This window comes from Spea bombifrons, chromosome 3 (genome assembly GCF_027358695.1).
Source record: "Spea bombifrons isolate aSpeBom1 chromosome 3, aSpeBom1.2.pri, whole genome shotgun sequence".
NCBI lineage: Eukaryota > Metazoa > Chordata > Amphibia > Anura > Pelobatidae > Spea > Spea bombifrons.
Window position 1 is genome coordinate 62,644,065 of NC_071089.1, and position 18,196 is coordinate 62,662,260.

Below are 18,196 nucleotides of genomic sequence, written 5' to 3' on the forward strand. Positions count from 1 at the left end.
GATGTAATGTAGTGAGAGGATGTTGGATATGTGGTAAGGCCTCCCAGCAGAAACTTGAGCTTCACGCAACGCAATAAAGTCTTACTTAATGTAAGGAAGATTTACTTTACTGATGGGGTGGTGGGTACCCGGGGTGGTGGGTACCCTCCCAGCAGAAGAAGCTTGAGGTCAGCAGGATCCATGAGAATTGTACTTTTATTAAATTAAATAAAGTTTTACTTAATGTTAGAAAGATTTATTTTACTGAGTGTGTTTGATATGTGGAACAGCCTCCCAGGAGAAGTAATGTGAGTTCCACAGAACCATTGAATTTTTATTTTTCCTTTCCACATATTTGCACCTCTCTCATAAGGTTTAGGGTAATTTTTTTTCACTGTCGCCAGGTTTGTCATTGCAATGGTTAACTATAGCCTTTTTTTCTTTTGCTGTATGTAACCTTTTGCTGCCTGCCCTCCATTGTTTCCTGGGCAGTTTGCTAATACTTAATATTAGAACTTAATAAGCAGCGCTTGTTAGATTTATTGGACTCTGAATGCTTAAGTGTACCCACTTTGGACCAAGACCACAATTTCTGTGAATGCTGCCAAAAATGCTAATCATAGCTTGTTTAAGCCTGCTTGACCAAAGAAAAAGTAACATCTTGTAATTGCTGTCAACTATCCCAGAAAATGTGTGAGAGGAAGAGATGACTCTTTTAAAGCAGATAAACAAAACTGAATGAAATTTTGGCAGTTTTGCCATTCATTTTAATTTGGTTATGTCCCTCCTCCTTATTGGAGATTGGTACAAAAGCATGAAATAGAACATATTCATTAAAAACCAAGTTTGTACAAATCTGAATCCTCAAGTCTATAAATACTTAAGGGGATTTAACACAGTACAGAAGGCAAGCTTATTTGAAAGGACTAACAATGTCTTAAAGAGGTCAAGACATTAGTAGATAAATGGAACAGTCTCCCAGCTGAAGTGGTGGAGATAATACAGTGAGGGAATTTAAACAGGAATGGGAATTTAAGTAGGCTCCCCCCTCCCCCGTTCTAGTACTGCTCACATCAATGACTAGGGTCTAGACAATTTTATGATTTTTTTAGCTCAGAGCTTAGATGTGGAGAGTTCCAGCACTTAGAAGTTGGTATCACTTGTTGTAAAAACGTAGTCTGTATTTTTAACTATGAGAGCTACTAAGCAAGTAGCAGAAAATAGGAATCCGTTTCCATTCTCTTCCACATTTAAATAAAAGTTACATTTTAATTAATGAAAAAAATAATTTTTCTCCTATTTTCTTTTGTTAATTTATTTCCGGGATTTAACTCCCAAATGAGCAATTTTTTGCTTTCTACTTGGTAAAAAGGGATGGAGATGAGGAGGAGCAACAGGATGGGGTCCATAACTCTATGAAGTATTTTTAGTCCCCATCCCACTGAGCAGGGGATGTCGGGGAGGGGGGGGTACAGATTATATAATCCCATGTAAATTTTACTACTCTCTGACAGAGATTAATAAGGGTCCATGTTCAATATTTTTTCTTTGTATTTAATCCTTAGCTCAGCTGAGCACTAAGTTTCTAGACCCAACTGACTTTTCTATTATTAGTCTCATATTTGCTAGACAAAATCAGAACAGTATATTACATGTTTTACCGAGACATTGGTAATTACTATTCCTTTACCAGCTACTTACCTCTTGGCATAAACAAGTTTAAAGCTCAATGTGTGAATTTAGTTTATACAGAAAGATTAGAAAAGAAGCTCTTTACATTTATAAATACACAGTGAAGGAAAGCAAAGCGGTATGCGCAGCCTCAAGGTTTACTGGAATACTGTATTGGAATATTGAAGTCTATATGATGACTGGAGTGTCCCTTTAACGATGGTCCAGATGATGCTACATATGACTAATATGCATAACTGGACTTTATGAGCATTAAGAGCTAAGAAAATTAATGTTTACAGTGCAATGATCATAAGTGTAACTGACCAACATGTGGCTTAATTAATTGGTCAACAGGGAACATTATATTCTTTCTCATAGTCTATCCAGGACAAGCAAATAAAATATGTCAGCATACCATAAATTCATCCTACTTCTTTTGTTTTCAAAGAATACACAAGTAATACGTGTTGTACTCCAAAACATCATTACTTGTTCCCAATAAAAGTCCTTAATTGTGCAACAGCTGTTAACGTTCCACTTCAAAATATTTTTCATGCCAAAACGACAGGTCAAAATGACGATTCATTTCACAGCACTTTCTTATATTATACAAACACACATATCACTTTTTAAAGGGGTAGAAAACAAGATTTCTTTTAGCAAAGATCATTGAAGCAAATACTGAGGCAAAGTGGTAGAGAACAGCTCTGGTTTAGCTCCATCTGCAAAGATCTGAATACCATCATCTACTGATATCAGTAGATTAGCCTTTACATTAAGTGGTCTACCTGGCATGCAGCAGAAGACAGGGATGCAGAACTCCTTCAACACTAGAAAGGTTTTGAAGGGTTAAACAGTGCATGGGATATGAGGCCTGATCTTTGTACTGCGTGAAGCCCCTATACAAACCTGAGAACTTTGAGTTTGCCTAGGAAGCTCTCAATATCTACAGGCCTACAGAGCAATGCTTTGTGTCACTTGGTCCCCTTTTGTGTTCACTTCCTGCTCTTGTGATGCGGTATGTACAACCTATGCTCCAAGGCGGCTAGCCCCCCGCCACAACCTATATCTACCCTCTCTTGCCACCCGTATGAAGCAGAGGGGGTGGATCTTGGTGACTCAGTCTAATAAATTACAGTGCTGTATTTCACACAAGACACCTGGAACTCCCTATAATAGTAAGAAATTCTGGTTACATAAAAAAATAAAGAAAAGCATTTAAAATAAATGTTTATTTATCAATGTATTTCATCTGACAAATAGCTTTCACATGTTCTTTTCTTTCTTTACATGTATCGGTTTCGGAAGTACTCCCTGTACATAAGCATGTCTTCTTTCCTCAAAGACTGCACAAAACCTCTTCCAGCTTGGATGTGAGCACTGAATATCTCCATTGACTTCCTGTCCACCTTGGGAGGCTGAACTTCATATATGTTGTCTTCAGAGAAAGCTGAGATGCAGCTCCTGGAGGTGACACAAAACAATTAGCCTATTTCATGTAAAATATTATATTTGAGGATGTAATGGGTTTAATTGTTCATTTATACATTAGAAAACTTTTTGTTTTTGTCTACTACAAAATCAATATAGGTGCACCCAGTGACTTAAATGTGTTAATCGAACCTATTTATAACTGCTGTTGAAGACCAGTAAAGGGTGTTTGGTACGCAGCTAGCAAATTAATTATGCTGAAATCATTGTGGATTGTTATAATAGTTTTACAAACTACTTTTAAGACGTACAAAAACATATAATTTTCCACAACTCATATTATGCACGTTTGTACTCAGTGCTTTCAGGTGTGTATGCATACATGTAAAATAACCTATTCAACACTTTTATTCCTCACCGGTTTGACATTACAGTTCAAGCAATTTATATTAGCCTGTACAATAATAACATTGCCTTAAACATACATATGTTGTATTAATGGTACTCCTTTTTCCGAAATGTAATTTCTGTTACAATAGCTGGAAGCATTTGTGTACTTTTTTCATCAGACTAATATGAGGATCTAAGAGACTGAAAGTATAATGTTAAATCGGCATGTGCCTGTTGAAAGAAAATGGTATAGTTCCTGTGCAGGCTTTTATGTGTCAATGGAATAATCCAATTAATTAGGATTAAACATGTGAAAGTTGTATTTCAGCAGAGTGAATGGACAGGAATCTCACCCTGCATTTGCAATGCGTTCAACCTTATTGAATTTAATTATTAAATATGCAATAGAGACAAAACTACGATTTACATGATATATTGCATAAGTGACTACAGATTATCATTCTTATTGTTGATTTTTACAGCATCAACCATTTTATGCAGCACTTTTTACAACAATTAAATTCAACGTTTATGACAGAACTAGGACTGACAGACTAAAATGAACAGTTACATTAGTTAAAGAGGGCGCATGGGAGAAATAATTCTTAGGTGCAAGCATCGGAACCTGATGAGCATACCTGGGAACTCTCAGGTTTGACATGCCCCGCTCCCTGCCCATTTTCCCTTTAAATGAGGGTGTTTCCTGCTGCCGTCAGCGGGAACACCTCCAACATCAGCAGGAACGCCCCCGACATCAGCGGGACCGCCCCCTGATGTCAGTGGACAGTCCTGGCCGTGTCCCGCAAGGGAAGGCTCCGGGTAGCCGGAGCCCAGAAGTTCCCAGGTATGCTGATGAGGGGCTGGAGGGATAAGTGAGAGGGTTAGTTAGTAGAAGAGATAGTTGTGTTGTTAATAGAGACAGAATTCAGGTGCTAAGATCGTGATGAATTGTCAGGTACCCGCGAGGTACCTGGAGTGCAAGCTAGGGAGGAGTCCAATATGCAGGGGCGTATTGAAAAAAGAGTCCCAAAATATTAGAGAGAAAGTCCGTAGGCAAACCAAGCTCTAGACGGGCAGCAATCAATAGGCATGGTCAGAGAACAATCCGTGGTCAGGTTCAGGCAGCAAACAATAGCCAGGGTCAGAGAACAATCCGTAGTCAGGTTCAGGCAGCAAACAATAGGCAGGGTCAGAGAACAATCCGTGGTCAGGTTCAGGCAGCAATCAATAGGCAGGGTCACACAATCCATGGTCGGGTAGATAAATAGTCAAAAGGGTCACAGAAGGGATAGGAGCGCAGAACTAGGGACGCACTGCAACAGAATATCTGAGCACTGCGATAGGGGTGCTCAGAGGTTTTATAGGGATCTGGGACGTGACGTATGACGTCACATCTGCAAATCCGCCTATCGTCTTCTCCCTATTAATCTCTGTTGAAAGAGACGGCACTGTAAGTGCACCCCCTTCAACTAAACTCTGAGCTGTCCTGCCCCCCTTCCCCATACATTCTACAGGAGAAGGCAGCACTTGTAGAAGCGCCGCCCCTCATGCTGACGTACCCCTCCTCCCGTTGTCTCTGCCTCCGGCTCCCCACATGGACACGGGAAGCGAAGAACAGGATGGCGAAGCGGCCCACGGACAGAGCCTTGAAGACGACCGGCGTCCTACCACGCCACCCCCCTGCGGAGAAAGACAGGTACGTGCCTGACGTGAATGGAGGGACTATTATTAGTTCAGGTTTAGATAGATTAGGTTTCAGGTAGTGTTGTGGCATCCAGGAAGAAAGAGTAGACAAGCAGTTGGTTATACTGGACATGAGAAAAGGAGAGACATCACGGAAAGATTTGAGTACTTCGGCAAATAGGTGATATTGTAAGCCAAGTGAGTTGATTAGTTCAGTAATCTTCTCTTGTTTTGTATTATTGTTTTATGCAAAATCAGATATTCCAAAGTTTCATTCCCAAAATGGAATGGAATGTTCTTTATTATTACGGATGTTGGAACTAATGTGCTCCTAAGCCAAAATCTGTTCTTGGATCTTGGATCTGTCACTTCACACTGTGTGAACGTCATATGTGAATGTTAAGGATTTGTCATTACATCTGCCAGAATCCATTCAGCTTTTCAATATAATATAAAAAGTTCCCTCCTAGTGGCAGAAAATGACACACAAAGCAAAATCTTATAGGATTCATTAATTTAAAATCTTTAAGTTGAATAAACAGACAGTTTTAAGTAACCAAAATAGTCAATTAAATATCCCAGCAAACAGAAATCCACTGATGGTGAGTCTCCATGAAGTAAGCTCACAAACATATATTTTAAATGGCCTTCTTTTTTACCAAAAGGGTAAAAGTTCAATAAAAAAATTGTACACATAGAAAAATGCTGGCTCCTTGTATACAGATGACAGACATGCTCAGGTAGAGACTGCTTAATGCATTTCATGCTGACTGCTCATACTCGTAGGCTGTGATGTCCTCTGTTAACCAGAATATAAGACTCAGTGGCCAAAAATACACTGCACTGCATTTAAAACAAAGAACAATTATTACTTTTAACCTATTACTGAGTGTCTCGATAATCCACATAGAGAAGTTAGAACGGAATTTAAACAGCCAAAACGCTAAACAAAAAAAAAACCCTGAAATACTTAAACTAATCCAAACTATGAAGTCATAATCCACTTCAGATTTGAATAAATAAGAAAATATAGTAATTAAATATATTCAAGAAAAATACTCATTTATACCAATACACACATTTAACCTAATTACACAAAGTTAATTTATATATGTTTTGTAACAGCCACAATCAATACAGTCATAAAAATAAATAACTGTTTCCGGACTGGTTCTAAAGTGACACATAGTAATATCATTAAATTATACTTAAAAGAAATTTAAAGAAAACCCACTTTAGCAATATATAACAAAATGAGTTGCTTAGTAAACAATTATTTAAAAAGTAGTCACAAAAAAACAAAGTATAGTGCAAATGCAATCAAACTCCCAAATAAAAACTACAGATTTTTTAGGTTTTAAATAAAAATATCATGATCTTCTTTCTCTAGATGCCAGGGGGTGGGATATATTAGGCAACATTAGGTGAACACTTTGTCCCCAGAGTTGATGTGTTGGATGCAGAAAAAATGGGCAAGCTTAAGGATCTGAGCTACAAGGGCCAAATTGTGATGGCTAGATAACTTGGTCAGAGCATCTCTAAACCTGCAGCTCTTGTGGGGTGTTCCAGGTCTGCAATGGTCAGTACCTATCAAAAGTGGCCCATGGAAGGTGAAATGGAGACAGGGCCATTGGCAACCAAGGCTCATTGATGCACGTGGGGGTGAAGGCTGGTCCATGTGTTCAAATCCACCAGACGATCTACTGTAGCTTAAATTGCTGAAAATGTTAATGCTGGCTCTGATAGAAAGGTGTCAGAACACACAATGCATCACAGTTTGTTGCGTATGGGCCTGCATACCTGCAGACCATTCAGGGTACCCATGCTGACCCCTGTCCAATGTCGTGTGCCTACAATGGCCACGTGAGCATAAGAACTGAGCAATCACGGAGCAATGGAAGAAGGTTGCCTGGTTTGATGAATCACGTTTTCTTTTACATCACGTGGATGGGTGGGTGCGTCACTTACCTGGAGAACACATAGCACCAGGATGCATCCATGGAGGCCCCACCTTGCAACTTACAGAACTTAACGTCTTGGTGCCAGATATCATAGCACATCTTCAGATGTCATGATGTTATGGCTGATTTATATTAGATAGTGGGGATTATCAAAAGACATGGTAACATCCCATATAATAATTTGTTTTGTTGAGGCAACTCAGGAGCACCCATGATAGGTTCTTTTTAATTTAAATACTGGAAATTCCTAGGTTTGTATTCTGGGTTTGATCTCACTTTTCTTTTTAAAATTGACCAATATTTCATGAAGATTTATGTGTTCTACAAAATGAATGATTTTGCATTATATATTTTTTATTAATGAGCTCATTAGCTCTTTTACATTAACTTTTAATGTATTGTTTTCATTATTTTTTAATTCATGATTACATTTTCAAAATAATGGTTAAGTAAGGAATTACTTTAAGCAATGAGACAAAATGTTGTTTCTTCTCTTCTAAACATACATTTATTTTTTTCTATATCTTCACATATTATTTGATAAACAGTAAGGACACTATTACTATTATAATTGTGTTGATTTTATGTGGTAGGAAACACATTAATTAACATTGTATTATTTATGTACTTTTTATGACTATTTTTTTGTTTTCATCTGAATATGACTGCACAGTCTTGACTACTTCCACTTATTTATTTCTTTATTATTCACAGTATCTCCCCTCGCATTTTTGTAAATATTTTATTATATCTTTTCATGTCACAACACTGAAGAAATGATACTTGGCTACAATGTAAAGTAGTGAGTGTGCAGCCTGTATGTAAATTTGGTGTTCCTTAAAAAAAAAACTCAACACACAGCCATTAATATCTAAACCTTGGCAACAAAAGTGAGTACACCCCTAAGTGGAAATGTCCAAATTGGACCCAAAGTGTCAATATTTTGCATGGCCACCATTATTTTCCAGCACTGCCTTAACCCTCTTCGGCATGGAGTTCACCAGAGCTTCACAGGCTGCCACTGGACTCCTCTTCCACTGCTCCATGACGACATCACGGAGCTGGTGGATGTTAGAGACCTTGCGCTCCCCCAACTTCCGTTTGAGGATGCCCCACAGATGCTCAATAGGGTTAAGGTCTGGAGACATGGTTGGCCAGTCCATCACCTTTACCCTCAGCTTCTTTAGCAAGGCAATAGTCATCTTGAAGGTGTGTTTGGGGTAATTTTCATGTTGGAATACTGCCCTGCGGCCCAGTCTCCGAAGGGAGGGGATCATGCTCTGCTTCAGTATGTTACAGTAAATGTTGGCATTCATGGTTCCCTCAATGAACTGTAGCTCCCCAGTGCCGGCAGCACTCATGCAGGCCCAGACTATGACGCTGCCACCACCATGCTTGATTGTAGGCAAGACACACTTGTCTTTGTACTCCGCACCTGGTTGCTGCCACACATGCTTGACAGCATCTGAACCGAAAATGTTTATCTATGTCTCCACAGGACATGGTTCCAGTAATCCATGTCCTTAGTCTGCAGCAAACCATCTGCGGGCTTTCTTGTGCATCATCTTTAGAAGAGGCATCCTTCTGGGGCGACAGCCATGCTGTCAGCGACTGTCATACAAGTAAAACAGCGCTCAATGAAAGTGGTAGACTCCGGCATGTGGGTGAGAGTCAGCCCCGTAAAACAGGACAGCCGGGTCTGGTACACAATCGGTTAACGTAATCAGTATAGCCGGGTCCGGTACACGAGAGGTTAACGTAATCAGGATAGCCGGGTCTGGTACAAGAGAGGTTAACGTAATCAGGATAGCCGGGTCAGGTACACGAAGGGTTAACAGGGATAGCAAAAGAAGGCACGTGTACTCTGCAAAAAAACTGAGTCTCAGTGCTCAGTTTTTGAAAAGCCCGCTAGTAGACACCACGCCCAGGGGCGTGACGCTACACAAGTGTGTTCCCCGCCTACAGTGTCGGGGAACACATAAAGTTACTGAAGATGCGCACGTGTGTCTAGTAGACGGCGGATACACATTGGAGGCTGAAGAGCAGGGAACGGAGGACGCATTAAGGTGCCACATTCATTAAAATAAATTTGAGGCCATTTTGGGATTTTATAAGATGGCAAACTCATAGCTACATCACTGCTTACTTATCTAGCCAATTTTTAACAATGTTGAATACAGCGTGACCTTTTCAGAAAACTACCACTGTCAATATTTATCTCCATTTAAACTTCAGTTGATGACATGAGGGCTAAAACATTGTTATCCTGCTTGATGTATTCCCATGTCTTATTCAAACCTCTGTTTTGTACCAAAGAAAACTACAGTTCTGGACATTTTAAGAAAGACATTTATGATTAAGCATGTAATTTCTGCCTTTTACTGCCAGTAAAAATCTTCTTAAATAGCCATAATTCCGTGCCTCAGCAAATGGTACATGGGTGAGAGTGTATATATATCAATAGTACTGGTGCATGTTTTGAAACTCATCAATAATACCACAGGATAGTGGATATATTTGAAGAGATAAATAACTTCAAAAACTGATATCTATTTGTTTTGTGTTATTAATTTATTTTTATAGCTCCATTGTATATTGCAAGGCTGCACAATGGGAAAACAGGACATAACAAGTAGTACATCATACAGAAATTTAGACTTACTGAATATATATATATATATATATATATATATATTCCCATGGATTTCAAGCTCCCCAGTACTGATTCATGTGTAATTATTAATATAAGTTTAGTTATTTTACATAGAAGAAGTTCCCACCCAAAACCAGTCCCAGTCTGTCTGCTATACTTCTAACACAGTTAGAATTACCTGCTATTGAGCCTGTTACAACGTCCAGGTTCCTACGAGCTCTAATCCCCTGTGTAACCCCTTAATGCCACCTGGTATGATCATCACATTGCACCTGATCCACCCCTGAATCCCTCACCTGCTGCTGTAACCCCTTGTTTTCACCTGGTATGTCTCTATCCTGCCTGTCTCAATTCCTTGTTGATTTCAAAGGTGCCCTCTAGTCTAGCTTAATTGCAATGTTTAAGAAATGGTGTAAAGCATCTGCATCTTATATGCAATCACCTTATCTGACCACTTTTGAGGTAGCCCTATAAAATCTTAGGCCTCACTTGGAAACAGCACCTCCTCAGTATAACCATACACTAGCCTCAGTCCTAGATATGGTTGCTCCTGTAACTGTGCGCCATCCCCTACACACTGTCCACCTCAGCCATGGCATTCCACACAGACCAGTCTCCTCCACAAGTGCTCAGTCTTGTTGACCTGAAGACTTTGCTCATTACAAACTCACCCTCCACTCATATACATCGGCCCTTCATCTCGGCAAACCTATTATACCTCATTAATCTCCTCTCTTTCCTATAACCCTAAAAGTCTATTTTCCATCTTTGACAACCTTCTCTGTCCCACAGCCCCTCGCTTGCCCTCCAACTTCTCCACCCAAGGGCTTGCCACCAACTTTATAACCAAAATGAACACCATCAGAGATAACATCCTCCCCGTGGCGTTAATCATATGGTACATTGACCTCCCTCCTCACCACAAGTCACGATCACCTGCTTCAGTCCAGTCACCCTTACTGAAGTTTCTGAAGTCCTCCCATCCTCCCACCTCACCACCTTCGAGGGAGAGGCAAATCTGCTCCCCAGAAGCACGAGAATGCATCTTGCAGAAAAGCATGAGACCAGAGGCACACCGGTATGAGGCAGGCTGAAAAACTTTCTACAGTAATGGACTCAAATCACTTCAGACAATTGGACACTGGGGATCATCTCCACAGGGTACAGTCTGGAGCTTCCCAGCACCCCCCTTGATTATTTTTTGGTCTCAAGAATTACTTCAGGTCCTTTCAGACAAAACGCTCTTTAAGCTTTAATTCACGGTTTTGTTCGAAAGCAGGTTTTTATTACGGTTCCCTCAGACCAGAAAAGAAGAGGCACCTACAGCTGGGGTGCCTATGGACCAGATTTTCAGAGCAGCAGTATGGAACAGTGTGCACACCTTTGTGGAGCATTACTGACTAGAGACCTAGAGATCATCCGGATCCGATCAACTCATCCCCATCCAAGCAGTTCTCTCCTGCTGTTTCACTTCTTCCTCAACCACCAACTACATTGTTAGCTTGCAAGACCAGGGCCCTCTTCTACTTGTACCAGGTTGTTGTGTGTGATTTTAAACTACTCCACTGATTTTAACAGTGCTACAGAATCTGCTGTTGCCGCATAAATGAAATAATGACAACAAGGTACATGCAATTCATTATTATAGTTAAATATCTAAATTTTCTAAATTTCTCTTCTGGTGTTCCTCTTTTCTAGTACCCTTTTTTGGTATGAGCAAAAATTGTGTAAGAAAAATCCCTCTAAATGTCAAACCTAGTTATATAAATAGGTCACTAAAAGGTCTTTATACGTTGCAGTCCCTAAATTGAAAATGTTCCTTATTGGCCATTTAAAATGTTAAAAGTTTTGGTAAAACTTTAAAGATTTGATAGACTTAATTCCTAAATTCTTAGGAAGTCCCGGCTCTTAACCCAATAATTTAAAGTTTTTATAGAAAAGCCGTTTTCAGAAAAGCCCTCTTCACAAACTGCTCCAATAGTCATTCCCTACTGTGGACCATGAAAAGAGTGAGTCATATGGTTATCAGCCTCAGCAATTACCATGGCAGATCCCATATTCATTGTTACCAAGAAACTCATTATTTCCAGCTCAATTCAAAGAAAGTTTAAAAATAAGCACAAATGATTAAGCTATTCAGAAAATGAAAAATATGAAGTTCTCCATGTTTTTGTTTTTAGTTAATAAAAATAAACAAAATCAAAGGCTTGTGTATAACTTATATTTGTAAAGGCATGTATATGCAGAAATTACATACCGCTTATAAAAAACAAGTCTAAATATATCATAAGAACTTAAAAATAAGAACAAAATGTTTCTATGATACAACACTAGAGAGACTGCATATGTTTTAAAACATGTTGTGTATATGTACTAATATGAAAATCTAAAAAGCTAGGAAAACTTAACACTAAGTTTTCAACAAAATGTATTATATTGATGTAAAAAAAAAAAAAGAAAAAACATTCCATCTAGCTCACATGCTATGATGATAGATTGGCCAGCAGCTACATTTCACTACTGCCGATAACAAACTCCTCACAAGAATTATATGACACAACAGGCAAACATCTACTCGAGCTGCTCACACATGCATTCAATACAGATACCTACAGCCCCTAATTCAAGGCAAACATTTACGCAATGCATGTATGCAACCACAACTTTGTGTGTCTTTCCGCAGCCTGTGCGAATGGAAGCAGTGAATGGAAGAGCCCACAACCACAATGCAGAAAAGCACTATGAATGCACAGTGGCTTTAAGCCCCACTCAGTATGACCAATGTTTTTCCCACTGTGACATGCCTTTTATAATATTACAGAGTTACACATGCACTATTTTCAAAGCTACACAAAAAGGCCTAAGTGTAAACCCTGGCAAAACCTACATCTTACAGCACTGTGTGATGTAAGAAGACACATTTTATTACAAGGTATTGCTATAAAGGCAGTTATGCTTAAGCATTTAAATAGTACAAATGGTAAAATGGTGTTATCACCAAGGCAACCAATGGAATGGTCCTGCCAGTAACGACTGCATCACTTTTTACCACTTTGCTCCAGAATAACCACCAATATGTAGGTAATTAATGTTTAGTTTCCTTGTTAATCATTTTTCTAATGATTTCCTAGAAACAAATGTAATTAAAGAGTTGTGCCAACTTGTTCAGATTTATTTTATACAATCAACATTACAATCTGCCTGTCAACATTACAATCTGCCTGTCAACATTACAATCATGAATACTGGCATTGTTTGACCCATGGACCCATAGCTTGGACCCATACTGGCATTGACACAGCTCGTCTTTATTATTTTTATTATTATTATTTATTGTTTTATATATAGTGCCATTATATTCTGCAGCTCTGCAAAAATGGTCCTAAAAACACTATAACACACCCGTTAGACAAACACTGCCGACTTGCATTTCCACCGGTTTGCTCTCATATCCCTGATCTCAGAGATTGGGGACTTTCCCAAATTCCTTAGAGCTATACAATTCTTAGCCATTCCCTAGAAATGACTATGTTCACAGCGGCGAGAAGGAGTTAAGAGACAATTAATACCTCCATCTTCTAATGTATTTGAGAGCTTATTATGTTAGAGTTTTATATGAGTAGATTACCAAAATAATATTGCAATCTTCCATGTTCTGCCTTAGTACGCCTTTGCAGGTCTGTGCCGGTGGAAGTTACACAGATTGGCTGCTCCCCACCTTTAGATTGCCAGGGTACAGCCTTTCATTTACGGAGGTAAGATGGCTACGCCTTGGCATACACATTAGATTTCTCATATATACATGTATTGCTTACTTTAATCTGTGAATATGATTGCATTGGTATATTTAATGTGCAGAAAGGAAACTAAAAGATTTGTTTTAAATTGAATTGATGTTTACACCATAAAAAAAAGAAAGGAAAACAATTTTAGCAGGAGTAACATTACTGCAGTCCAAATAATTTTCTACAGAAGGCTGCCATTTAGTGTCTTAAACCTTTTTTACTTTCCAAAATCCAACAAGGCTGACATTTTGTCAACAAGCTACACTAAACCTTTCAAAAGTGATGTCCAATTCTGAGTGTAAGAATGTAAGTTATGAGTGTAGGGTGTTAATTTTACCTGTGAAGGATGATTAGCATATTCAAATGGACACTACTTGCTTCCTTTGAGATGACATTTTTTTTTTATTTGAGAATCATTTTTCCTAATGAACAGTGGATGAGTGGAAAAAAGGGTCATATTAAATTGGTTTGCTTGACAAAAGCCCAAAAAACACCCACGTGTGAGAATCACCACACTGCCAAACTTATTTCTGTTGATAATGTTGTCTTTAGAACGCCTACTGAGCTGGAGCGCTGCCACTCATAAATGATGAATCTATTGAGTATTTTATTCCAAGCAAAAGACATCCTGCATTTTGAGTGAGATGTTATCTTTACCAAATAACACTGTGTGAAGGATCTACTATGAGTATCATTCTTTAGAAGTTGCCCAAAAGCCAACATTTTTTAGGGGGTAGTGAAATATAGACCTTAGACTGTTACTGGACATTCACTTCCACAGACCTTTGACTATAGCCAAGAACAAACAAGTTGATATGGCAGTTGTTATCCAATAGTTTGCTACAAACCCATATGTATGTAGCAGGAAAAATAACAAAAGTGGAACAAATTGATACTGTATATGTGAGCACACACAGTCCTGGTTTCTGATGATATAACATGGTGTCACACGTTGTTATTTAACTTCTGGCAAATCTACCAGAAGCTCTCAGTTTTCCTACAGTTATGTTATTAGGTTTCAAGGGATTCAATGGTTTGAAAGTTACAAACAAGTTGTAACTATTCTTCAGTGGATAGCTGGGTACTTTCCTTTGGTGTATATGGACACAGAAAACTAGCTTTTTTTCATACCACACAAAGATTGGCTCATGATGCAAGCACTTCGTAAGTGTTATGTATAAAATTTGAAAAGTGGTTTTATCACCATAGGAACCAATGGAATATTCCAATCAACAGACACATCTCATTGGTTGACTGGGGTTATAAAACCACTTTTTACATTTTGCATCATAATCCTGTTTATACATAAGCCCCCAGTGTTCCTTACTGGACATCTGAAATCTTGAAAAATCTGAATAATCAACAAGAACCTTAGAATAACAAAGAGAATGTTTTTAATATACTATTCTCATGTAGAACTGTAAACATTTTTGTCTTTTTTATTTCAGATAACACTGGGTTTTGGTTTCCCATTCTCAAAAGTGGCCTCCGAACAAAAAAAACACATATGAGACCTACTGACATAGATTATATTTTAGTATTCTGCTTCAAACTAAGTCAAAATGATGTCCTATTTACTACTGTTGCGCAACTGGTGCCAGAAGATTAGCACACAGCATTATTTACTTATTTTTATGTTCAATGAAAATATACCGCCAACACTGTCTATTTCTGAACATTCCCACCAAACGTTCTACTGATTATATGTTGGCAATACCTGAACAGACTCAGTAACTTATGTGTACTAGGCGTCACAGCCAAACTAGATAACTGAATGGCTATATTAGTCTGAATAGAAATACCCCAAACGCAGATATAATCAATGCTGCCAACTGAATCCCCTCAGTAGGACAGAATAATCAATAATATAATAGCTGCTCTAACTTTAAGATATGGATGTGCTCCTTTATTGTGTATTCCAAGAACAACTACAACTGTAAGAGGTGAAACTTCAAAAGGTGGGGCTGTTTTGGTTTTGCCAAACGCGATGCTGTGCACTGTCCAAACATCTCCACTTTGGTCTCATCTGTCCAAAGGACATTTTTCCAATAGTTTTGTGACTTGTTTAGATGCAACTTTGCAAACCTAAGCCGTGCTGCCATGTTCTTTTTAGAGAGAAGAGGCTTTCTCCTGGCAACCCTTCCAAACAAACCATACTTGATGAGTCTTTTTTTAACCCCTTCAATTTTTTTTGGTACCTCAAGTCCCAGAGCAATTTTGCCATTTTTGCGGTATGTCGGTTCAGCGATTATTCTCTTTTCCTGTGAAAACCCATGTAAACTATATATTGTTTTTTCAAGGAGAGATAGAGCTTTCTTTTGATAGGTGATTAGCAGAACATTTAGGATGAGAAATTTAGTAAAAACTAGCTAAAAATAGGAAAAAACACCTAATTTTTTTTATAAATTTTCACTCTGAATCCTCAGAAAATTAGGTAAAGTGACGGAAAATCCGCTCCAAGTTTATCAATTCAGGTGTCCTGATTTCAGAAATACCTTATTTATATAGATTTTCTATACTTTTCCAGCACTTATAGGGAACATACTATAAGGTGTACATTATTCGTAGAATTTTTATGCTTATGGCTTAATGGGTTTGGGGGTTTTGAACGGGGGCAGGAGGGTTATACTGGGTAGATGTTGTGTTAGGGCAATGGGATGTAATTTTTTCTTTCTTTTTTTATTATTATTATGTTTTTAATTTATTTATTTATTTTATTTTATTTTTTGTATTTTTTATATATATATTTTAAATGTGATGCTCTATTTTCACTGCAGCTCCCACTCCCTGTGCAAGCTGCCGCTATTAGTGCGGGGTCATGTAATGCTGGGTGCTTTTTCTGGGGCACCTGGGGCACAGGTTTCTGGGTAACCTGTGTACCTTTTCTTCTGAACTGGCAATAATTAATGGTATATTGTACAGTATATTGTATGCTGCTAATGAATATGATGTTTGCATTCTAATTTACAATAATAATATAGTTTGTTTATTTATTAGACTAGACTACAGCTGATGCTTTTTAAACAATCCTAGATAAATTCCTTGCTATAGTATTAAGAATATTTACCCTATATGATTACACTGAAAACAGACTGATCCCATTTGAAATCAGAAATTTCCTAAAGAGCCTAAGATTCCTTATACTTCATTTCACACTGTTCTAGTTTTATGCTGAGATGCATCTATGTAGGAATCATCATTAATTAATAGAACTTAACCTTTTTTTTCACATGTGTGCAATCTTGAAATATCATACGCCTATACATCATTAGTTCTTCTAACAAGGTCTTCATTACTAGGGAAAGTTCAAAATAACCTTCACGCATGTCCCATGACGACTTGATGTATTTAAACTCACACAACCTTTTATTGCTGATTAGCCCTTCTCAAATATTCTAGTTTATTAGGAGCTTTATTGATCAGGTTTGTGCTGCGGCTGCTAAGCAACTTGGTTTTTATCCAGCGAAATGTACCTTGTAGACCTTTATAAGTGTGATAAGTGGTAGGTGTTAAAACATGGGGGAAAAGTAAGGGTTTAGGATCTTCAGAAGTTACCAAAACCAGCTAGTTGTAACAGAAAACACACAACGTGTAAGTGTATTGGTATCAGTGTATTCAAAATATGTTATCAAATATTGGAATGCAGATTCAGCAAACACATTAGGGGTTTAGTTATCAAAAAGTGATTTTGTGACAAAATTGGAGAAGTGGTCATATTACCATAGCAACAAATTCAATATTTCTGCTAACACAAGCATTCCATTGATTTCTATGATAATTACACCATTTCAAAACAGAATCACATTAAAGATAAACCCCTTTATACAACCCAAAGTTCACCACTCATGTAGATGCCACTTTCCATACCACAATGGCATGTAAAGATGAACAAAGATCACTTGCTGGGTATGTGAACCGCTATGTCACCCAAACAGGGCTGCCGTCCACATCAAGTCATCTGCGATTACCAGTTGTGAGATTTGCTATTAGAAAATGGTATATAAATTAAATTACTCCAATTATTGTACCCCCACCTTTTTTTTTTTTTACAATATAGGGAAATGATGTACATATCATTTAGTCAATGATGATTAAAAAAAAGTCGTAAATCTTACGTTTTACACCCAAGATTTTACTGTAGCTACATACCGTACTGAAGGCTGAAGGCTAATTAACAGCCTGCCAAAGTTACCATGGCTACTCTCCAGCCCATTATTCAGCCCACAGCTAACCCCTTCAGGCTACTTAAGCAGCAGGGGTTCACTTCCTCCTTGCCCTTGTCTTGGTTCCTGGATCATAATTTGGCTTTGTTTGCTTGGTTATTACAATAAAGGTATTTTGCACTTTATGTTTTGTGTCCATCTGGTTCCTGGTCGCTTATACTCCTACTGACTGCAACAGGTGTCTAATGAGGGAACTGACAAGTTCTCTCTGCCCAGAGACATATCTTGGCTGGGTACTGCTGTACTGCCATAAGCCTGACCCAGGGCGGCACCCAAGTCACCCCATGCCTCTGCTCCAAAGAATGGTTGTGTTGTAACCAGCCTATATACAATATGGAGCAGAGACATGTCAGGGAGTCTGATAAGGAGATCTGCTCCTGGTTATGGGTCACAGGTTGCCCCCAAGTGTACTCCCAC

At 38.4% G+C, this 18,196-nt stretch overlaps 1 protein-coding gene across 1 annotated transcript in view; it reads right to left on the reverse strand.

Annotated features, from left to right (window-relative positions):
* Positions 1-2,926: 2,926 nt before the first annotated feature.
* The window catches only part of FIG4 (FIG4 phosphoinositide 5-phosphatase), a 142,029-nt gene continuing 126,759 nt past the window's right edge, over positions 2,927-18,196 (reverse strand). Inside the window, exon 24 of the mRNA XM_053460039.1 lies at positions 2,927-3,117. Within this exon, the coding sequence (XP_053316014.1) occupies positions 2,940-3,117 (178 nt within the window). The 3' untranslated portion in view covers positions 2,927-2,939. The remainder of the gene's footprint in view (positions 3,118-18,196) is intronic.